General features: G+C 46.9%; 4 protein-coding genes across 4 annotated transcripts; 2 read left to right on the forward strand and 2 right to left on the reverse strand.

Moving 5' to 3' along the window:
• Positions 1 to 3,675: 3,675 nt before the first annotated feature.
• F5J12DRAFT_787808 (uncharacterized protein) lies at positions 3,676 to 5,363 on the reverse strand (the record flags this gene model as incomplete). The annotated part of the gene is made up of 7 exons (XM_051743709.1): positions 3,676 to 3,766; positions 3,836 to 4,020; positions 4,121 to 4,238; positions 4,510 to 4,745; positions 4,793 to 4,908; positions 4,969 to 5,013; positions 5,171 to 5,363. The coding sequence occupies 7 exons, from the start codon at positions 5,361 to 5,363 to the stop codon at positions 3,676 to 3,678; spliced, it is 984 nt and encodes a 327-aa protein (XP_051594122.1).
• A 2,251-nt stretch (positions 5,364 to 7,614) lies between these two features.
• F5J12DRAFT_899620 (uncharacterized protein) lies at positions 7,615 to 8,842 on the reverse strand (the record flags this gene model as incomplete). The annotated part of the gene is made up of 4 exons (XM_051748177.1): positions 7,615 to 7,817; positions 7,865 to 8,499; positions 8,544 to 8,669; positions 8,715 to 8,842. 4 exons carry the CDS (start codon positions 8,840 to 8,842, stop codon positions 7,615 to 7,617), a joined length of 1,092 nt encoding a protein of 363 aa, XP_051594123.1.
• Positions 8,843 to 14,535: 5,693 nt separating this feature from the next.
• F5J12DRAFT_787810 (uncharacterized protein) lies at positions 14,536 to 18,792 on the forward strand (the record flags this gene model as incomplete). The annotated part of the gene is given in 19 exon segments (XM_051743710.1): positions 14,536 to 14,958; positions 15,067 to 15,114; positions 15,161 to 15,355; positions 15,401 to 15,571; positions 15,862 to 16,017; positions 16,069 to 16,158; positions 16,355 to 16,628; positions 16,706 to 16,873; positions 16,923 to 16,939; positions 17,108 to 17,153; positions 17,207 to 17,270; positions 17,306 to 17,495; positions 17,613 to 17,698; positions 17,742 to 17,850; positions 17,911 to 17,923; positions 17,943 to 18,039; positions 18,089 to 18,152; positions 18,192 to 18,381; positions 18,527 to 18,792. The coding sequence occupies 19 exon segments, from the start codon at positions 14,536 to 14,538 to the stop codon at positions 18,790 to 18,792; spliced, it is 2,667 nt and encodes an 888-aa protein (XP_051594124.1).
• Positions 18,793 to 21,609: 2,817 nt separating this feature from the next.
• On the forward strand, positions 21,610 to 22,666 carry F5J12DRAFT_872422 (uncharacterized protein; the record flags this gene model as incomplete). The annotated part of the gene is made up of 1 exon (XM_051747123.1): positions 21,610 to 22,666. A coding segment is annotated over one exon (546 nt), but the record flags the coding sequence as incomplete, so codon positions are not given.
• Positions 22,667 to 23,367: the final 701 nt, after the last annotated feature.

Here is a 23,367-nt window from a genome sequence, read left to right on the forward strand (position 1 = left end):
GCACCAGGTCCATGTGTTCCAGCACATCCCCAATGCCATGGGGCCATCATGCAGGCCATCCCAGCACCACTGGAATGTGTTCCAGCACAAAACCAATGCCATGGAAGCCATCCTGGAACCTATGCCATGTATTCCAGCACATCCCCAATACCATGAGGCCTATCATGCAGGCCATTCTGGCACCATTGTAATGTGTACCAGTACTGGACCAATGCCATGGAGGCTGGCCTGGCACCAGTTCTGTGTATTCCAGCATATCTCCAATGCCACAGGTCCATCATGCAGGCCATCCTGGCACCTGTGTAATGAAGTGCATGGTGTCACACACCAAAGGTGTTTGGTGAGGTGGACATGGATACAGCTAATGAATGGAGATGAAGACCATAGCCCTCATGTGAAGAAGGACAGCCAGAAATGTTCAGCAGTCATCCCTCACACAAGAATGAGTCATCAGTGCCAAAGAAAAAGAAAGGGAGCAAGTTAAGCACTGGTTATAATTCTTAAGTGCCCATGTATGGCATTCTGGTTTTCAACATATCTCTGCTGTCTCTGCAGATACCAAGACCATTCCCACACTCACTTGTAGTGCTCAGCCACATGATCCTACCCTCCAAAATTGGGAAGGATTTGCACACTCCACACATTGCTACAGCACTCCCTCCAAAAGATGCTCATTTCGCTAATTCTTCTGATATGGCCACCTCCACATCAATCATTTCGCTTGTCCCCTTTGCTAGGGACCATGGCTACATATATCTACCAGGAGTTCCTACCAGCTTCCATCCTGAAGCATCCTGGTACATCCCACCCTCATCAGTGCCCTCTCAGCCCATCCAGCTTGGACAGTGTGTTCTTTTTGTTGGTATGACCTCTAGGAGGAATGTTCTTTGGTTGCCTCAGGTCTGTCATTCACTTGGAAAGGTCTTATGTGGTTGTTTCAGTCTCTCCAGTCCAAGAAGCATATGGATCCTTCCTCCCTGCTCCCTGCAACTGTCTTCATACCAGTCTTATCCTATCATTATTCCAAGATTGTGATAGCTACAGTATAATCTACTGTTGTCCACTCTCCCTGATTGCATCCATGACAAGTATGATGCACATCTTGCCTCCTTATTGCAAGGTGCAGCAGAAGACACTCCCCCTTCATCCTCTCTTCCAACAGAGCCTCATTCATGAAGTTTTTGTTTGCTTCACTGAGAGGATGGTTTGGGGGGGAAAGTTGTGATCCCCTATGCTCCTGTCACCCCACAGACCCCCAAAGCTTGACCCCTGTTGACATCTGACTCACCCTGTCCACTTTTGGATGAACTATATTGGCATCAGATCAGCACTGCCTCTCTGTCATCCCACCTTGGCCTAGAAGTGATCTCTTCAAGATGTGACATGCACAGCCTCCCCCTAATGCAATTCCAATGTGCTTTCCCAGTTCCTGACATTACTTGACTCATACTCTGATGTTTTGACTGTCTTTGACTCACCTATTGCCAATACTTACCAATCTTTTGACTTTGCTTACTGATCCTTTGCCTTTTGGCTTGCTAATGCTTACCAATGCTTACCAATGCTTTCCAAGATGATTACCCATTGCTTACATTCCTTACTCATCAGTTACCAATCGCTTACCAAGTCTTTGCACCTTGTTTTCCATGGGCAACACCCCTGTACTGTATATAAATCACTGTGCTTAGATAGCAAAAGGAAGAAGACATCAGAGAGCCCCTCTTGCTCACATTTTATCATCACTCAGTAATTCATTCAGCAGCTCCAATAGTTGAGACTTTATTAAGGGTCTAACTATCATCTACTTTGCTTATCCCTGTCTATCATCAATATTCTTTGCTCCAAGCCCTCCCTGAGCTCAGTGCAGCTCAGAGCATCAAATTAAGTCATCATCCATCCTTCTGTAGGCTGACAGCAGTCTACCCTATCGCTTTCTATCACATTCTTGCTCCCTCTTTGTCAGGAGCACCCCCATCCCTCAGCACTCATCTTTGAGTGTTGTAGCTCACAAAAACCCTCCCAAAGAACAGGTTCTACCATCTAGGTACCACATAGCCACACCACCACTCACTCTTTTTGTCTTTTGTGTGGTTTTAGTTGGTTTTCACCACTGAACCACACTTTGACTCACACTGGCACATCCCCAATGCCATGAGGCCATCAGTCAAGCTGTCCTGGCACCAATGCCATGAACACCATCCCAGTGCCAATGCAATGGAGGCCCACCCAGAAATCATACCATGCCATGCCAGACCTGCCTGACCTCCCAGGAGCAGGTCCACAGTGTATGTATGTACTGGTACCAGTACCATGCCAGAGATGTATGTATTACCACAATGGTGGCTCTGGTAATGACCAGAAGACTAGCCAACTACCCAGTACATTTAAACTGTGAATTCAATGCCTTGCAGCCTCCAGCAAGCCAGAACAATACCAAGAAAGTCACCATCATGCTATACAGCAAAAACAATTGAGTTATGCTGGCCAGTCATCATTCAATCATCTAGGTGAACTATGACTCCATTGGCCCTTAGCACTTGTAACACCACAGCCTTGGTACAGACATCACCATACCGGATTGGTTTTCCAGTATCTGAATCATACAGTAACAACTACCAGTAGCAGTAGCTACTTCTTCCTGGAGATCACATTTTGACAATATAGAATATATTGCGGCATCTAACAAAGTACAAGTACAAAGACAAAAAAACATGAATGGATTGTGAAATGACAAGTACATTGATGTTAGTCAACCTCCATCCTACCTTCCTGTCTGGGCACTGATCCAACTGCTGGTGGTGGTGGAGTAATTGTCAAGTCCAGGCCTACTCCAACCAACTCTGATGCTGGATGAGGTCTGGGGAGAGGTTCAGAAGCAAGTCCAACAGAAAGAACTGAACTCCAACTGGCGAAGTGTTGGCAGGAATAAAGTCCACTGAGATAAAGGCAGAGTGGAGTGAGGGTGTCAGGTTTAGCATGTGTGCTACCCCCTTGCATGATCTCAGCCCTCATATTTCAGAGGGGGAGTACAGATGGACAGATGGAGGTAACTCCGACAGACAGAAGACAGAGACAGAGGGAGTAGGAACTAAGTCAATATTTGTACTGAGGAATGGTGGAGTATGATACATGCTTTTTTATACTACTTTGGAGGTACAGTAACCAGAATCAGAACTGACATACAGAGACCCAGAAATTTTCAAGTAAAACTTCCTAGACAATGAATGAAGGGTAGATGGAGGACATACAAATGGGTAACATAGAACATCCAGAAAAGGAAACAGTACAGGTGCTGGACCATGCAGTGTGCATGCTGTGGAGTACCTGACCACATGCTGTCAGGGAGGAGTCCAAAGGTAGTCACATGACCCCTCAGAGAACAGTCCATTCAGTCTGGCAGGAGAGCAACACAAGTCCAACAGCCATTGGAGCAGAGATGGTTTGTAACCAACAGAAGTTGGGTGGAGTTGGTGCAGAGTGAGTGAATGACTGGTGGAAGAGGGTGTGGAGTGAGTAAGGACTTAGAGTGAATGCACAGTTATGACAGTAATAGAGATTGCCAGACCTCCAGCAGGTCCATGCACAGCTTTGACATTTGAAGGAGGTACTTCCAAGCCAGCACCTCCCTCAAATGAAGCTGGGGGGGGGTTCAGTGGACTCCTGTCTTGAGCCACTTCAGGATGATTGAACCTCTACAACACCAGCTTGCAGTGCCAAGTTCCACCATGACTGGAATGTGAGGTACCAGTGTAGGGTTGGAAGTAGCCTGAAATGGGACCAGAGGATGGTTAAGCACATCTGGGGCCAGGAATAGGTGATTACAGATAGCATCTACCACCTGATGGAGAGCAGCAAGCTCAGTATGGGTACTTCTATCTCCTGCCTCATGTCAGCATTCTCCCACTTGAGGATGGTAACCTCTTCCTGATACTTGTCACAATGGCACAGATCATTGGCACCAATTGTAGTAGTTGGTGCTGGAGTGATGGGTGGGTCTGTTGCAATGCTTCTTGCATGAGACTGTGACCAGGATAGCCATGATGGAGTAATAATTTCCACTACTCAATAGAAATATTAGTTCAACTGATTAGCGAAAGACATAGGACTGTGAATAGCATACTGGGGCAGCCAGTCTGTGGGCCAGGAGACAAATGATGGCTTGTGACTTTGGATGGACTGGCAGATTGATTTCAGCTTGTTGCCCTTTGATGTTTGGCTCGTTGAACTGGTCAATGGAGCTGGCACAGCCAGCATTGAAGTGGTGGGAAGGCCAGCCATGTCTTCTGGGGATCATTCCTGGTGAGGCCTTGAACAGGAGGCTTTTTGCTGCATCTCAAACTTGTCTCCCCTCCCCTTGAACAAGCTGCATGAGTATTTGGTACAGTGGCATTGCCAGCATGCCCTGCCAGCTAGTGCACCATACAGGGCCAACTCCTGTCCCAGAATCTCACACACTGCTCAGCTTCCAGCACTACCTCCCAGGACTCAGGAGGGTTGTTGATGTCTCACTGGTCCTGCACATCCTTGTTGACTGCTGGTTTCACCTTCTTCGTTGGTCTCTTTGACTGGCTCCAGCCTCTACTGGTCTGATCACTGGCATCAACAGGCTTGGCTGCTGGCCAGCCATGTCTTGACTGGCTATGGCCCCATGCCTTCTCCCTGTTCTGATCCTCCTCATTTCCCAGCTTCTGGTTCACAACTCCAGTGGTCCTAGCTGTAGTGTCTGTGGGTGCATCTTCAGGATCCTGTATCAGTGGTCTACCCAATTGCCATCCTCAGAATTAGTGCTCACCCAGAAGCTGAATCCTTTGAGCCTCATCCATACCCAACTCTTTCCCCTTCCCCTTATCCACCAGCTGTGCCTGGTGCTTGGCCCTTCGATGAAGGCCCAGTAAGCTCCTGCATGACCTTGTAATATGGGTGAGACTTAGGCTGGTGATGAAGGTGATACCACACATGATCCTTCACATTGGCCTGTCATGCTGTCATCATCTGGTTGAAAGGTGGCCACATCTGCATGGCAAAGATTGTTGCCAGGTCAACCATGTGCATATCGATAGCAATAAGATGCAGAGGGATCTCAAATTCTGGTGGTAGATGTTCAACAACTGTGCAGACCATTCCCTACATAGATGTCAGGAATGGATATCATTGCTGCAATTTCACTTACCTAGCTGGGCCCACACAAGCTGAGCCACTTTGCCCCAGTGCTTAGCATCCCAGCCCTGAAGTCCTCTCAGTGCCTGCATTGTAACCCTGGCAGCCTCCTCGACCATCCACTTGGCATTTTCAGCAGTGATGACTGGCTGGATGTTGTCAGTTGATTGTGCTGGGATGAAGGTGCTGGTGTTGGTGGTAGACATAGTGCTGTTAAAGCTTAGGTGTGTAGGTGGTGGGTGCTTGAGCAGTGTGGTGAATTCACTGGCTAGCATACACCATTCAACAGGCTTACATAAGCACAATACAAATGCTCACTCCAGTGATGCTGTGATTTACAATAGTCAATGTACTGGTTTAACCATTGAACATATTTTAGGTGAGAGTAATGTATGGCAGTCGACAGTCATTCCACTAAGTGCCCATTTCCATTATGTATGCACTTGTACATCCTGTATGATGACTGGTGAAAAAATTATTGTGTAATACAATCTTATCACTGGTACTTGAATCAGTTCTCAAACATCAGTGTAATCCCCATGGTGCCTACAATGTTTTGAGCTTTCATATGGCTCCCAGATAATGTTAGATTCAGCTTCTGGCAGTCCAGATAAACTCTGTAAGTCAACCAGTCCAAGGACCATTACTTCTAATGACTGTGTGCAGTAATTCCATCACACCATGATATGCAGTGGCTTGCATCTCTTCAATGAGGATGAGGAAATGTTTACTGAAGATGACCTGCTGGATGCACCATCATCCCATTTACATGAGCCACCTTTCAAGCTGTCCCTGGCTCAAACAATACACACAACCTGGAATGGAACCCTCCTTCCAGTTCTCTGGTTTGCCCAGATCACCTTTGACAGAGCCAGCATGGGAGTCATTGGCACCATCTCCCTCCTCTAGTAGCCCATTGGTTGAGCCTCCTTGGGACTCCATATCAACACACCTCTCTAACAGCACCCCATTACTTGAGCCAGCATGGGACAAATCACCATCACCTGTTGCCCCAGGTATGCCATTACATGAGCCACCTTGGGGGTCACCCCCACCATTCCAGTCCCCACCAGTCAGTCCTTTACAAGAACTGCATTTCAGTTGCCTGCTGCCACAAGATTGTCAGCTTACATCTACCCAACTCATGCAGCTGGCCAATCATCATGACTGTTCATCCTATTGCATGAGCACCAATTTTGGTCCTTAACTCCCTCTGTGTCACCAGCCTGTTGCAATCCTATCCCAGTTCCCAGCCCAACAACATTCACATTGCCCAGTGGCAATTTCCCTGGTCCTCATCAACCTATGGACCTTTCAGACACTCCTGCATCATTCAGCTCTACATCAATACCACTGGCTAGATCCCCATCACCAGTGCCAATCCTGTTGTTGCATTTGGAGCTTTTAGCAGTCTCCCAGGAGTTTGCCATACAGCTGGGAGTTGGTACTCCACAAACTGAGCATAAGTCCAAAAGTTCCTACACAACCATAGCTAAACATGTCTACCAGTTCAAATGTCAAGGCAGATCCCCAGTATCATGGCTAGGAGTGGGGCATGTCAGCCAGACATCAATGCTGCACACAATGCCAATCAGATCACTGCATATAGGTATTATGACAATACCCTGGTGGATGCAACCAGGGAGTGGTGATCACATGTTGAGTGGCATGCCATGCTTGCCAGATTCTGGCAACAGTTAGCAGATCTTCTGGAGGAAGAGCCAGCAGGTGTAGGCTACTGTCTTAAACCAGACCAGCTTTAATTTGTATATTTAACTCATTTTAATGAACATTATGTTGAATGGAATTGGAGAAGTGCACAAATTGGCCACAATTGGATTATGACAGTGGGTTATGGTACATGGTAGCTATGGGGCCAGTAATTCTCCAGCAATTCTTGCACTGTGCACTATATATGGTTGTCACCAGTCTACTGGAAAACAGTAGGTACCAGCCTCAATTCTACCTTCACCTCCTCATGGTTGGAGTAGGATAATTATCATCTGGCCACTGTGGGGGCCTATGATTCCACTCTGGGTGACAAGCCACACCATCCTCTTCTGCTTGATCCAACAGTCCATCTTCCCTGTCCATTGCATGGCATCTAGGCCTGGCATTCAAATTCCTACCCACCGGATCAACTCCTGACATAGATAAGTGTGTATAATTGTGTTATGGATGTATACCTATGATCATTAGGTGATATGACTGTCTTATCATTCTGGGCTGCTGTAGAATGCTGTAATAAGAGGATTAACCAAGTGTGCATGGAAACCAACCATTGGATCTGATTCTTGGCTTGGGCTTGGGCTCCCTTGCAGTTGAATCACCACCATTATTGGCATGATTGTCTGATACAATTCTATCAGCAATATTCATTGTCACCAGATACCACTCACCAGCTGGCTTGGGGTATGCAGTAGCTGTATTGTGCCAGTCTGATGTGGACTGGTTCTGTCATCTGTTGTCCTCCTGTGCATTGGATGTTCCAGTGGGATGATCTTCAGCACACAATTCCAAAGTCATGTTAGGGTTACCAGTAAAGAATCTGACCAGCTCTGACATACCATCTATCCATTGCCATTTGGTGGAAGGTTTTGTGGGAGCAGCTGGTTCCTCCTCCAAGTGATGTCTGTAGTCAGAGCCATCAATGGAATTTACTTAATGTGTGATCAGTTATGTATATCCAAATTGATCATGACCTCACCTTCCATCCAGGGTCTCTTCCCTTTGGCTTTGTCTGACCAGTGTTGGTGTTTGGTGACTGGCTCCTCCAGGGAACCATCCTGAGATCTCCACCTTTGGAACTGGAAGACATCTTCTGGGTGCTCCTGCTGTTGCTCCTTCCAGAACTCCAAGGTTTTGATTAGTTCATGATTTGTCAGCCTGGTGGGCTCTTTGAACAGGATATTGGGAGGAAGATACTTGGAAGACACATAGGATGTCCAGTTGTCAGCTATTGCAGCCCAAGGTACCCTGGCATTTGTCTTCCCACAAGCCAAGCCTGTGTTTAGATGTTGGTAACTCATCAACCATGGAAATTGGCATGGACAATACTGGCCAGTTACAAACACCCTCATGATGTCCTTTAATTCCAGTGTCTGTAAGTCCAAGAGATTTGGAAGAATGGGCATGCCATCATCATTGGTGGACAGGGAGAATTGAGACTGCTTTTTTCCTTTCCATGCTGTTAATGTGGTTTGACTGGCCTCATCCTCTCTGCTGCCATCCTCCATACCATTGGCCCCAAATGCCTTCTTTGCATAGGCTGACCACTTTCCATGGAGGTCTTCCCAATCTGAATAGAGCTCTCCATTGCCCAGCTCATCATTGAAGTCATTCCTACACTGGTCAGATATGGTGAAGCCTGTCAGGAAGCCACTCACACTCCAACCATCACTTTGCCTTCCTTATCCTTCCATGCTGACATGATCACCACTCTCATCCCACACTGCTTCCACATGTCATACACAAACTGTTTTGCATACTTCCAGCCCTTACTTGTTGCCACCCTGCATTTAAGTTAGTATTGCCCATGGGAGAACTTGGATGCTTACTCTGCCTGAGCTTCAGGTGGCAGCTTTCTCTCATTCCACTCTTTTGCCAAATGGGCTGCCTGGTCCAATTCAGCCTTGGTCAATGACTGGACTACCTTCTGAATGGCTGGCTGATAGTGTTTGATCATAGCCAATGTCCTGGGATGTATTCCAGCCTTCACAAGTACTTGCTGGATATCCTTCTTATGCTGCAGCTTGATCACCTTTAGAGTCCATACGGTATGTTCGTGTAGTCTTGCTACACAGTTGCTTGCCAGCTTTGGTATTTTACTTTGTTTGTGATCCTGGCAAGCCACTGCTCTGCCATGCTGCAGAGTTTGTATTTTGAACTGCTCCGATGATGATGGATAGTGAACCCCTGGAACCCCTCCTACCAATTATCGCAGCACTAGCGATGCTTGTTGGTGAGTCTTGCCTTGAGCTAGTGACTGAAGATATGCCCTCCAATAAGGATCGAGCCAACTAGACTGAGGAAGAGAAAGAGGCCCTTGTCACTTTCCTTGTCAACAAGAAAATCGCTGGCAAGATGGGCAATGGGTCATTCAAGTCTGCCACTTGGAGTGTGGCCACTGCCCACATAAACAAGAAATTCCCAAAACAAAAGAGTCTGTACAGTATGCTCGCATAGTCTCACTACACTCTTTGACAATTCTACAGAGATATATTGGGTGATTAGTAAGAATGGTTGGAAATTGAAAGTTGACTGCCAGCTGCAATGCTCATATTGTGCTCATATCGCTGATCAATGCTCGGCACACAGCCATGGATGATGAAGAAGCACATCAATCGCAAGAGCTCATACGAGAGAAGGTCCTTGTCATTGTCCAGATTCTTACCAAACTAATGGTCGATCTCCTCTCTGGAGAGATCCCTAAGAATATATGGCCATACCACACATCTGCGCTTTCTGGAGAGGCTTGGTTGGTTGAACTGATCCTTGGTCACCCAGACCGTATATGTTGTGAGTTCAGTATGAGTGTACACACGTTCAAAGAAATTACTCTCAAACTCTGCAACCATGGCTACCAAGCCTCGAAGCACACCTCTCTTGAAGAACAGTTTGCAATTTTTTTGTATATGTGTGTCACTGGCCTACCAATCAGACATGTTGGAGAATGTTTTCAGAGATCCAATGATACAATCTCAAGGTACATTTTGATTTGCTTTTCTGCGCCCATTTCTAACAGCATCTGTACTTAGATACTTCCACAAAATGGTTACAATCTTTGCTTCTGAACCCTTCTATTCAAAGCATGTATCACTCCCATTCACTTCTTCAACTACTTTTGTCCACCCAAAAATCATGCGGAGTCATAGGTTCTGGCCATACTTCAAGGATGCAATTGGTGCCATTGATGGCAGTCATATTCCCACTTCCCTGCCACTTCATGACCGCGCTGCATACCACAACCGAAAGGGCACCATGTGCCAAAATTGCATGTTCGCCTGTGATTTTGGCATGAATTTCACTTATGTATTGACTGACTGGGAGGGTTCAGCTATGGATGCACGAATTTTCCAGGAAGCATGCACATCAAGCCTTGATATTCCCCAAGGAAAGTATCTCCATGGCAATGCTGGTTTCCCATTGTCAGAAGGAGTCCTTGTACCTTACCACTGCACACGCTATCACCTGGCAGAGTGGCGACAAGCATCATTAAGGTATGCATTTACTGCATGATTGATATCCATTCACTTCCTATTTTACAGGCCTGCAAACAAAGAAGAGCTTTTCAATTTGTGTCACTTGTCTGCACGGAATGTTGTCGAACAAATCTTTGGTGTCATCAAGCATCATTTCCAAATTCTTCTTCTCCCTCCAGAATATCCTATCAAGATCCAGGCACTCATTCCTGTCGCCCTATGCATTATCCACAATTTAATTATGTTGCACAAATGGGATCCAGACGCTGATGGAGAAATGCTGGATGGGGATAGTGGAGGTGATGGGGGTACTGGGGAAGTTGGCGACATCGAGCAAGAAGAAAGCGTGCTATCAGGGGATGACAAGGGAGACGATGACCCTCAAGAATTATCAGCCAGGGCGTTGTGTGATTCTATTGCTGAGGCAATGTGGCACAACTACCAGGAGTATCTGCAGAAGTGAGGGCAAACTCAATCATAGAGATTGTTTTATGTACACTTTTCTCACTTTCTAAATGAATATCTCTGGATCATTCTTTGCATAACAAAACACCGGGTCAGATAAATTGTGAGCAGGGATACAAACATGATGGAGGTACTACAGCACAAGGTCATCTGGAATGAGTTTCTGGTTACAAAGACAAGTCTGAATCCAGTTTCTACAAAGGGTTTTATCATCCAACATGAGGTATAAATCGATTGCCCCCCCATCCATACAGAACACTTCCATCAGGGCCATCTTAGCTAACAGGGGAAGGTTGTCATCTCACCATGCGAGCATCTCCATGGTGGTGTGCATACACTCAGTATGCCTTTGCTGTGCAGCAACTGCAGACGATGAACTGATAACAGACCCAAGGTATGAAAGGGAACCCTGTACACTGACAAGTAAAGCAGGTGTGGACGTTTCTTTGCTCTTCTTCAACTTCTTTGAAGAGCATTCTGCATCATCCTTGATAGAGAGCGACTGGAGCACAGCTTGCGCTGTGAGTCAAAGTGTGGTTCAGTGGTGAAAACCAACCAAAACCAACACAAAAGACAATGAAAGTGAGTGGTGGTGTGCCTATGCGGTACCTAGATGGTAGAACCTGTTCTTTGGGAGGGTTTTTGCGAGCGACAACACTCAAAGATGAGTGCTGAGGGTTGGGGGTGCTCCTGACAAAGAGGGAGCAAGAATGTGATAGAAAGTGACAGGGTAGACTGCTGTCAGCCTACAGAAGGATGGATGGTGACTTAATTTGATGTCCTAAGCTGTACTGAGCTCAGGGAGGGCTTGGAGCAAAGTATATGGATGATAGATGATGATAAGTGAAGTAGATGATAGCTAGACCCTTAATAAAGTCTCAACTATCGAAGCTGATGAATGATTTACTGAGAGATGATAAATTGTGAGCAAGAGGGGCTCTCTGATGTCTTCTTTTTTTTGCTACCTAAGTACAGTGACTTATATACAGTACAGGGGCATTGCCTATGGAAAACAAGGTGCAAACACTTGGTAAGTGATTGGTAACTGATGAGTAAGGAATGTAAGCGATGGGTAATCTTCTTGGAAAGCATTGGTAGGCATTGGTAAGGATAAGTAAGCCAAAAAGCGAAGAATCAGTAAGCAAAGTCAAAAGATTGGTAAGTATTGGCAATAGGTGAGTCAAAGACAGTCAGAATGTCACAGTATGAGTCAAGCAACATCAGGAACTGGGAAAGTGCACTGGAATCGCATTAGGGGGAGGCTGTGCATGTCACATCTTGAAGAGATCGCTTCTAGGCCAAAGTGGGATGACAGAGAGGCAGCGCTGATCTGATGCCGATATAGTACATCCAAAAGTGGACAGGGTGAGTCAGATGTCAACAGGGGTCAAGCTTTGGGGGTCTGTGGGGTGACAGGAGCATAGGGGATCACAACTTTCCCCCCCAAACCATCCTCTCAGTGAAGGAAATAAAAACTTCATGAATGAGGCTCTGTTGGAAGAGAGGATGAAGGGGGAGCATCTTCTGCTGTATCTTGCAACAAGGAGGCAAGATGTGCATCATACTTGTCATGGATGCAATCAGGGAGAGTGGACAACAGTAGATTATACTGTAGCTGTCGCAATTTTGGAAGAATGACAGACAAGACTGGTATGAAGACGTTGCAGGGGGCAGGGAGGAAGGATCCATATGCTTCTTGGACTGGAGAGACTGAAACAACCACATAAGACCTTTCCAAGCAAATGACAGACCTGAGGCAACCAAAGAATGTCCTCCTGGAGGTCATACTGACAAAAAGAACATGCTGTCCAAGCTGGATGGGCTGAGAGGGGGCAGATGAGGGTGGGATGTACCAGGACACTTCAGGACAGAAGCTGGTAGGAACTCCTGGTAGATATATGTAGCCATGGTCCCTAGCAAAGGGGACAAGTGAAACGACCGATGTGGAGGCAGCCATATCAGAAGAATTAGCGAAATGAGCATCTTTTGGAGGGAGTGCTGTAGAAACGTGTGGAGTGCACAAATCCTTTCCAATCTTGGAAGGTAGGATTGCGTGGCTGAGCACTACAAGCGAGTGTGGGAATGGTTTCGGTGTCTGTAGAACTGGTGGAGATATGTTGAAAACCAGAATGCTGTACACGGGCGCTTAAGAATTTTACCGGCACTTAACTTGCCTCCTCCTTGTTCTTTGGCATTGACAACCTGTTCTTGTGCAAGGGATGACTGCTGACATTGCTGGCTGTCCTTCTTTGCATGAGGGCTATGGTCTTCACCTCCATTCATCAGCTACATCCATGTCCACCTCACCAAACACCTTTGGTGTGTGACAGTGCCGATGGAATTTCAGCAGAGGGTGAAGCAGGGTTGGCATCTGCATGTGTATGCTTCCTACTTGATGGCATAGAGCTGGTAGTTGAGGGGGGATATGAGCTAAGTAATGTTGTAGGGGAAGCGAGAGTCAGCATGGGTGCATTAAATTGCATTGAAAATAGCTGGGACTGCATGTTCATTCTGTTAGCAGGAGCTACCTTGTCAATGGACATTTGATTGATTGCATCATCTTCAATGATGCTGGCAGAGCTTCCAACCTGAGGAGTAACAAACTGTAAAGTGGCAGAGGATGTGGATGGGGTCATCACCGGATCACTGGAGGTATGGCTAGATGGGTTTATGGAGAGGCCAGGACCACTGGCACTGGATACAAATGCCACAGAAGTTGTAGGATGGTAGGCACACATACCATGGGCTTGGTCATTTGGAAACAGCGACTCCATCGCCATAAGCAGGGGCCAACCAATGTTTTTAAACTGGCACATAGCATTCCTGGGTTGGCCCTGTTGATGGATGTTATCAATGTCAAGCGATGGACCCAAGATGATGGACACATACTGCTAACCACTCCTTGAAGTTGCTTTCCTCACTCTCAGAGATAATATTCACCCCATTTTCATTATCCCAATGCTTTCCAGAACAACCTTGCCATAAGTTGATATCCCTCAGTATGGATTTGAGCTGTACCAATAATGATCAATGAGGCTACACAGGCACTGGGGAGGGAACAGGATACTCACATTACTGAGCTTCCCTCTGCACATATCAGAGGTCTTCATCACACCTTTTTCCCTCCATCAGTGAGGCCCTTTTGTTTGTGTCAGCTTCCTTCCAATCATTTAGACCATCTTGGAGGATTTGAAGTTTGTCTGGTCTCAGCTTTCCTGGCACAGATTTTGTTGTCTCTGTGCTATCCAAGCTAGATTCCTCATTGGAGGAGAAGTCCTCTTCTCATCTGAGGTATTAACACAATTAGTACTGTGATCACTGCTGGCCATTCTGAATGTTGGAGAAGGTGTTGGGGCTGGTTAGTTGCAGGTAATGTTACCCTCTGTTGAAAGAAAATTTGGAGTCCATTCCTCATAGTTACTGTCACCCATTCTTGAATAAAGTTCCAGGGGCTGAGTAATGTTCCAGTCATGATACATACCCATTGTTAGTATGGTCTTGTTCCAGTTGATTGGTACCATGGCCAAACATGGTAAGCTGATTCATCTATCATCCAGTCTGCTACTATATATAGATAAAGTATAGTTTGATCCTGATTGGATCTTCTGACATTGATTCCAAGATCCAACTCAAATCATAGTCATGCCAGGCATTACAATGAGGCATGTATGGCTGAGGCCTACAGACATCCTGCAAAAACTTGATACTAGACATGGGCAAGTCACAAATCACCCAAGCTGCAGTGGCCACCCTGGTAACCCATGTCACTTGGAAAAAGGTGAAAACAACCAGGGGATCCAAAGAAAAGATGGACAAGTTTACTCCAAGAAAGAAGGCAAGATATGCAACTGGCCAAAGCAACGAATCACCTACTAGGGCAGGATCTTCAAGCATCCAGGAACCCAATTTAGTCCAGGGTAATGATGCTGACCTATATTGCTACATGGATGATGCATCACCACTGAGGACATCAAGAATTCCAAAAAGCCAGGTGTACATTATCAAACATCCTGGTGTTGGCAATGTGTGCCTTACATTACAGAACAGTTATCTGGAAGAGTGGCTGCCCTATAAGAGTAGATACCTGTCTGTGCTCCTGGACATGGAGGCCCTGCCCAATGTCATGGCTTGTTTTGTGTGTAAAGCAGAAGGGGCACCATATAGATGCATGGACTGTGCTCATTGCCCATTGTCTTGTAAAACATGTTGCATCGAGCAACACAAACTCAGACCATTCCATCAGGTACAAAAATGGAATGGAAGATTCTTTGAAGACTTCACTCTATGGCTGGTAAGTTCTGGTTTCAACCCATCATCTGTGATGACTGATATTGTAGGTTGGTTTGGTGCTACACTTGGGCCATGCCAGAGCACCATGCCTGGCAGGAGAAGGTTCTTGGGAGGATGCTTCCAGCCATGTAGATGAAGAGTGGGAGGACATGGAAGAGAGTCAACAACCAGCACATCTCAACCCACCAGATGATAGAAACTATCTGACAGTTGTGGACACTGGCAGCATGCACTTTTGCAATGTGCAGTATTGCAACTGCCCTGGGTCTGAGGATTGACATCTTCAGCTTACCATGGCTGGCCTATTCCCAGCTACAACTAAGGCACCAAGGACAGCTTTCACTTTCCAGGTGCTGGATGACTTCACCAGGGACAATGCTGAATGTGGAACCCCTGCCATGAACTATTATAGCAAACTTCAGAGAGTCACCTCAAGCATGTTTCCTCACCTAGTGCTGGTGAGTGCGATCACCCCTGGCCTACCATATGCCACATTGCTCATGCCATTCAAAGAATAGGTATAGGAAATTGCTCAAGGTGTCAAGAATGTGGACGCTCCTAAAGTTGTTGAAATGGCAGGGATTCCATCAACAGTTGCCTGATCCCTGGGCTGGTGAACTTGTCCTCTTCTGCCCTGCCTGTCCCCAGCCAGGGAATCAATGTACTGGATCAGGATATCAATCTCTCTGAGTCCATATTCTATTCATTATTGCAAAGGCATTGTTAGCCTGACCTGTGTAGCTGGCAGTTTGCTAGGACCTTTGTGATGGATGGCAACTTCAAGGCCAAGCATATGCTGCCCAAGAATGCTGCCAAAGAGGTCTGGCTCATGGATGGATATGGCTTCATGGTCACATCAGCTCCATACAAGGAATATTTGACCAGGACCATAAATCAAATAGAAGTTGGTGCACCATGATCTCTCCAAAGGCACTGGACTGATTGCATCATGCAGAAATCTGACTGCAATAACCACTGGGCTGTTAATCAAGCAAATGCACAAAGGAATAAGTTGGAATCGACCAGGATTGGTGGATGTGCCTGTGTGAGGCATGGCTGTTTTGTACCTCATGCAATGGTCAACTTTCAGAAGGGAGAGCAGTACACACCAATTCATAGTCCCCAGTCATGACTAACAATATAGCAGGCAGGTCAATATGGATTATGCTCTGGTCCATGCCATGCACCATGGATTGGACCCCCAGCCACCAGTCATAACCTTTTATGACATCAATTGTCAGTATAGCAAGAACTTGGCCCACCAGCTTGAGGAAAATAGATATCTCTCTCTGCCTTCCAGATTACAGATTCAGCCCAGCATTGGACTATGGCATGTCCATGGCCATCAGACAGAGTGCTTTGCCAGATATGCTCCAAACTTTATTCCAGGTGCTGGCTGGGTGGATGGTGAAATCATGGAGACCCTCTGGTCTTCTCTCAACATAATCTCACCATCAGCCCAGGGAATGGCAACAGCACACCATCAGGAGTTGCTGGACTTCCAAATGAATGATAGTAACTTCATCAAAATGATACAGATGCATATGTCATCACAGTACCTGGTTGACCATTGCTTGATTACTTGCACATAGCATCAGCATTGAAATGGAAGTTCAAGGTTGCCAAGCAGTCATTAGCAACAATCCAAGATAAATTCAATGAGTTGGATAGCAAGGTACCAGATGGCTTGTTTCAGTTATGGGTGGAACAAGAACTTGTGGCACAGTCATGCTGGCAGAATATTTTGAAGGATGCTGTAGGTATCCTCAGTAGTGCAACAAGCTACTGATGTATTAGACCAACCTGTAGGTATCTACAGGACATCAGTAAGTATAATACTGGTAGTGAAAGTGAGCTTACCCTCAGTAGTGCAACAAGCTACTGAGGGAACAGTGAATAAACTACTGTAAAATGTGCGCTCTAATGTGATTATGTAAGCACCCAAACATTGCACCAAAGTGAGCAGAACACAGGGGAGAATATATCTCCAACAGAATACTCTGCAGGCCATGGACATATATGAAGTCCAGCTGGAGAAGGGTAAGGGGGCCAACTGTATCATCTGTCCCATAACTTACATTACATCATGGTAGCACCCACCATGAAAGCCATTGAGATTGACCTAATCCATAACAACCATTCATTCAAGCAGCTCATGTGGTTCAGCTACTTGGATTGCATGGGCATTAAAGGATTGAGCAGGCTCAAATAGTGCTTGCTATGGATACACAACAGATGGACACCAGGGCAACAGAGGCAGACTGGTTGTCAATTTTGTGCTGGCAAGACTGGTTGCAATCACAGATTGATGCGCTAGTACATGGAGCAGCCCAGTTCAATCAGGAAATGACTGGCAAGTTAACCCCAGGCAAAGGCCCAGAAGTATAGCCCCATTTGACAGGGACAGTAATGACAAAACTGATGATCCATTACCTCCCTGATTGTCCTGGTCACCAGGAGGTCAGTGATGTTCCACTGCTATCATATATCAGGGTACAGTATTTCCATGACATTGGCCTTGGCAGTCTTGTGGAAGTGGGAATACATCTGAGACAGGGCCAGGCAAATGATGGATTGCATGAATTGTGCATCTGGCCCTCATGGACAAGGCCATGATATTTCATACAGATGTCTGGAAAGGAGGGAACTACAAAATGATAACCTGGGCATGGGGGCAGATATCCAATGCAGAGGCAATGGTTCAGCAGCATGCTGCCATCTATTGCCAGTGCTGAAAGTAACTCATTGCACTGGGGGCTGGGGAGGACATTCTTGGCAAATACCAAGAATTGAATAGGGCAGACCTGACTGTGAGTGCCACAATTGCAGACCCAAATGCAAGAGGTCATTGCAACAACACTCTGGCCTGGTTTTGGACCATGGACCTTCCCCAGGATTCTGCCATGAATGACAGGGATGTTGGAATGTAGGCAGATCAATTGGGCTTGTGTGAAATACTGACTGAATTATCACAGTTTATCAAGTCAACATACCATTGCATTGTGGTACCTTCCTGGTGCCATCACCAATGATTTGCAAGTCAGTTTGAACATTTCCTTTACACTCTATATTATTCAGGCATCCCTGCAGACACACATGCTTGCCACTCTGGACCCCCTTCACCACACAATGTCCAAGAGTATGACAAGTGGCTCCTGGTGGAAAAATGCTGAATATTTCAATCATGCTTCATGGTCACTGGGGTGCCTGGAGTTTTCCCTGGCCAGGCACCAACAGGGGCATATGGTATGGTTATATTACCTCAGGGGTATGTCTCTCAAGTGGCATCCAGACCATGAACTTTTCCCCATCAGTTTCCACTGACCTACAGATGGATGCTGGTCATGAATGATCCCAGCAGTCTTACCTCCCAGCTGCCATCCTCTCTGGTGTGCTTTCAATTATGCACCCAGGCCTGTATGACACTGGAAGGCAAGCCATGCAGTCATTGGACACATGGTTGAGTCAGCATAACCAAGATATGCATGATGCCTTGCAGCACTGGCCATCAGTTTTTACTAATGTCTCCATAATCTCTAACCAGACCACACCCTTTCACCAGGACCCACACTCATGGTCCAATTGGTATGACATGCTGGTCATGGTTGGCAATTATGAAGATTGTGTATTGGATATCCCCACACTCAGCCTTCAGTTCCTTACAACCCCAGCACTGTAGTTGCATTTTCTGGAAGGCTTCTTCAACATGGGGTTAGTTCTGTGGGTGGGAACTGATGTTGCTTTGCCTACTACATGAGGGACAACATACACAATTGGATAGGGATACCCCATGGGGATTGGATGAGAGTTCAGAATGTCTGGACTTGGTTGATGCCTGCAGGTCCAGTGGGACATTCCATATAACCTATACTTATCCAATAGGGGGTCCATGTAAAGGTAGTTCTATAGATATTATATGCCATCCCAAGCCAAGTTATTTTCCATATACCTCCCCCAAATATTGACTATGGCTGGCCCATAATTGGTGGAACACTTCAACTCAAGCCAAATCCAGTCAGACAGCACAATGGGAGATTGGCTTGCTTGTTGTGCATGAGACCATGGCATATGTGCCAGACCACATGGATTGGTGATCATAATACATGGGCTGATTCGAGACAGATGGGACACCATATTGTGGGCCTCCCATACACCATGAAACACTGGAGTATTTGTCCAGCCTGTCCTACAGGATCATAATATCTGGGCCCTCCCCAAGGACATGGTACAATGGACTATAAGCCCTCCATAGTACATGGGCACTCCTATTTGGGCTGAGGCCAATGCACATGGCACACTGAAATATGCTCCTACTGTTCCAAATGGAACACTGCAGGTCCAGATGAGCCTTATTACATGGGCCACTGATATATAAGCCCCATAGACAATAGCTTCCCAGCCAAGCCAATATATATGGGACACTATTTGTATGGCTCATCCATTCACCAGGGGATGCCAAAAGACTAGCCCATCATCTACACTGGTAACATTAAGTGGCCTTCACTGGGCATCCATACCAATCAACTACCATAGGCTGGGCATCTGTCCCAGTCCCCTATCATAAGGCTGGTATGTGTCCTGGGTTATGGTCATCAACTGGGAATTTGGCCTGGCTGACTGGACTTGGCTGGAACATATACCAGCCCAATAGAATCTCACTGGAGTGCCTTCTGAACCACTGTAAATAGCCCAGAGGGTGTCATCCATCCTGGCCAACTGGAGTTGGTTCAGAATTGATGCCAAACAACTGCCACCAGCCCTGGACCTGTGCCAGTCCACTATATTGTGGCTGGTAGGTGTCCTGGGTCATGGTCATCAACTGGGAATTTAACCTGGCTGACTGGATTTGGCTGGAACATATACCAGCCCAATACTGTCCCACTGGAATGCCTTCTGAACCACTGTAAATAGCCTGGAGTTTGTGATCCATCCCAGCCAACTGGAGTTAGTTAGGAATTGATGCCAACCAACTGTCACTGGCCTTGGCCCCCTGCCAGTCCCCTATATTCAGCCCAGTAGATATCCCAGCTCACTGGCAATAACATGGGATCTGACCCAGCTAACTGGAAATGTCAGGAAGTCATACCAGCCCAATAGAATCCCACTAGTGTGCTTTCTGAACCACTGGAAATATCCTGGAGGCTGTGATCCATCCACCCCACCTGGAATTAGATGAGCATCCATGCCCACAAACCACCACCAGCTTATCCTCTATTCTGGCATATTTGCACTACACCAGTATGGGTCCCTGGCTTACTAATACCAGCATGAAAGCTGGCTAGCCATATATTCCAACTACCTGCCATAATCCAGGCACCCATCATGGCCCACCTGCATAAGGCCAGTATGTGTCCCAGCATACTAGAAGTGGCCATAACTCATGCCAGCCCAATGGATGTACATTGGTATGCCTTCTGACCCACTGGAAATAGTGTGGTGGCTGTCATCCATACTGGCCAACTGGAATTAGCTCAGCATCCATGCCAACCGACCATCACCACCTTAGCATCTGTGCCAGCCCACTAGCATAAGACTGGTATGTTTGCTGGCTTATTGGCATTATCCTGGCATTTGTCCCAGCTTACTGGAATTAGCCCAGCATTTATACCAACCCAATAGAATTACAGTGGAATGCCTTCTGACCCACTGGCAATTGCTGACACATGCTGGGCTCATGCCAGTGAGCCCAGACCAGGTTAGTACCTGTTGGAGTTTATCACTTTTACCTTAGTTGTGGTTCACCGAGCACAGCATTATGTAATCCAAAAGCGGACACTTAGCAGTTTATTTTTTTCCTTACTGCACCTCAGCTTCAACCAACTTGAAGTCTGAGTATATTCCTCCCTATAGACTTGACAATCCTGCAGCACACTCACATATCAAGCACTCACACTCATATTACCCACAAACTTCATGCTTGGCCTCAAAATTCTGTGCCAAGGCTTGCCTGAAGCACCAAGCTTCTCTGGGCACCCTGAGGACTTACAGTCCTATTTCAATGACATAATTGACTTCTGTGATGGATTCGAGCTCTCAGATGGACTCGAGCGAATCAGATTTGCTCTCAAGTATGCACCTTTCGAGTCGGCGGACCTCTGGTCCCACTTCGTCAGTAGTAGTCAAGGAGATTGGGCTCGTTTTACTTCAGAAATCACTCAGTAGTATCCAGAATTACAGGAAATCACTCGAAACAAGTTCTACAAGCTTCGCAAGGCGCTCGCAAGCTCAGACACCATCTCGACATCATCCTGGGCGAATATTATCGCATTTTTCGTTGCTTATCATTGTCTCTTGAGAAGGACCATGGGCCACTACCCCACCTAACATCCAGCTTCTTTTATGGATTCCTGCCCGAGTTCAGACAAGAGCTTCTTGAGTTTCATGACCCACCAGCTCAAACCTTTACTGTACCTAGTCTCATAGCTGCCGCAGGACGGGTTCTTGCACTCGGCGATGGCCTCTGGAAGAGCCGCAAGGTCGACAGTTCGCGCGCGCAGCCACCACATGCCTCAGACAATCGTTCCCCCCGTCGTTCATATTCGTTCTGCTTCTTCTGCGGACTTTCGGGTCATATTCGGGCAGGTTGTCATTCATTCAAGTCGTATTTAGCTTCGGGAAAGTGTCTACTTGTCGACGGCCGCGTTGTTCTACCTACAGGACAGGAAATCGCGCGTGAAGTTGCCGGACGGACTCTACGAGACCGTCTCGACAACTGGTCTTCATTGACAAGCCAGCTCGAGACTCGTAGGGGCTCATTGCCCGCTCGCTCGCATTCACCCACAGCCGCACCCTCTCGAAGTGTGTTCGACACACCATCGCGCATACCCGCTCAGACGAGCATCATGTATCCTCAGTCCCTACCTACTGTCCAGCCCGAGCCAGCAGTACCCAACCCACCAGCCATTCCATCTCGTCGCTCGTCAGCCGAGCGCTCTCGTAGCTCACCGCACGCGCAGCCACAGTCGAGGTGGCCACGTGGCCGAGGCCAATCGCCCTCGCCTCCTCGTTCACACTCGCGCTCGCAGACTCGAACGGGTTCGTACACACATTCGAAAGATGATTTTATACCAGTCCAGTCATATGCCCGCAGCTCGATGCGTTATCACACTCGAAGGCGCTCATATTCATATTCGACCAATAGCTCACTCCCTTCTTCCTCGTCATTGTCGTCGTCGTCCTTGCACTCGCGCTCTCGTTCACGTTCGAGGAAGGCGTATTCATACATCCGTTCCAAACCGAAGCGGTCACGCAGCCGCAGTCGCACGCCCCGGCGCTCTTGCAGAGCGCGTTAACGCTGCATGTCGCACGAATTCTATTATGTTGTTTTTTAATTCTTTTGCTTATGGATCTTACAGTATCTGGTATGGATCTACCTACATCGTAATGCGGAATTTTTGGTACATTAGATATGTTTGAATTTTCTTGTTTCGCCCTTCATCTTTCCCCCCCCCCCCCCACAGGCTCGAGTTCCCCACGGAACCCCGTTTAGCATCGCACCTGGCACCTTTCCCGCACTCTACACGACGCCTCGCATCCGCGGATACAGTTCTGACAAGGTGTGCCGTCGACACCACTCGTCGGTTGTCAGCGCGTATCTCGCTCGTTTTCGCGCCGTTTCTCTCGCTTTTTGGCATGCTTATTCTACTCGACGTCAGCTCTCTGTCCGTACCAAGCCCGTTTGCATGCGCCCATCCGTTCAGGAGATATTTGCGATTTTGTGGATAGGTCCATTCTCAGGGTCCTGTGGTCGTATCTCGCTCGTTTCCGCGTCGCGCCTCTCGCTTTTTGGGAGGATTGCAGTCCACGATGAATGCTCCATGTTGATATCAGGATTGTTCTGATAGGTCCAGTAGCTCTTACTGTGGACAGGCCTGTCCATATGTTGCAACAATATAAATAATATTACTGAAGGGCCCATCCATATGTTGTGACTCTATTCAATGAGACTAGTGACAGGCCCATCTTTATGTTTTGACAGGGTACATCTTACTGGGGCCAGGCCTGCCCATATGTTGTGACAATATAAATAATACTACTGAAGGGCCCAACCTTATGTTGTGACTCTATTAAATGATATTAGTGATGGGCCCATCTTTATGTTTCAACAGCAGTACATCTTACTATTGACAGGCCCATCCTTATGTTGTGACAGGGGTATGGCTTAATTTGGTTTTCATTCTGTGTTTTTCTGTTAGTGGTACTTAGAATTTCACTTTTTTGTTGCTTAGTCAGCCCTACCCAGTACTCAATGTAG

The sequence above is a fragment of the Pisolithus orientalis genome (genome assembly GCF_024613125.1).
Source record: "Pisolithus orientalis strain OTSU chromosome Unknown F5J12scaffold_153, whole genome shotgun sequence".
NCBI classification, from domain to species: Eukaryota; Fungi; Basidiomycota; class Agaricomycetes; order Boletales; family Pisolithaceae; genus Pisolithus; species Pisolithus orientalis.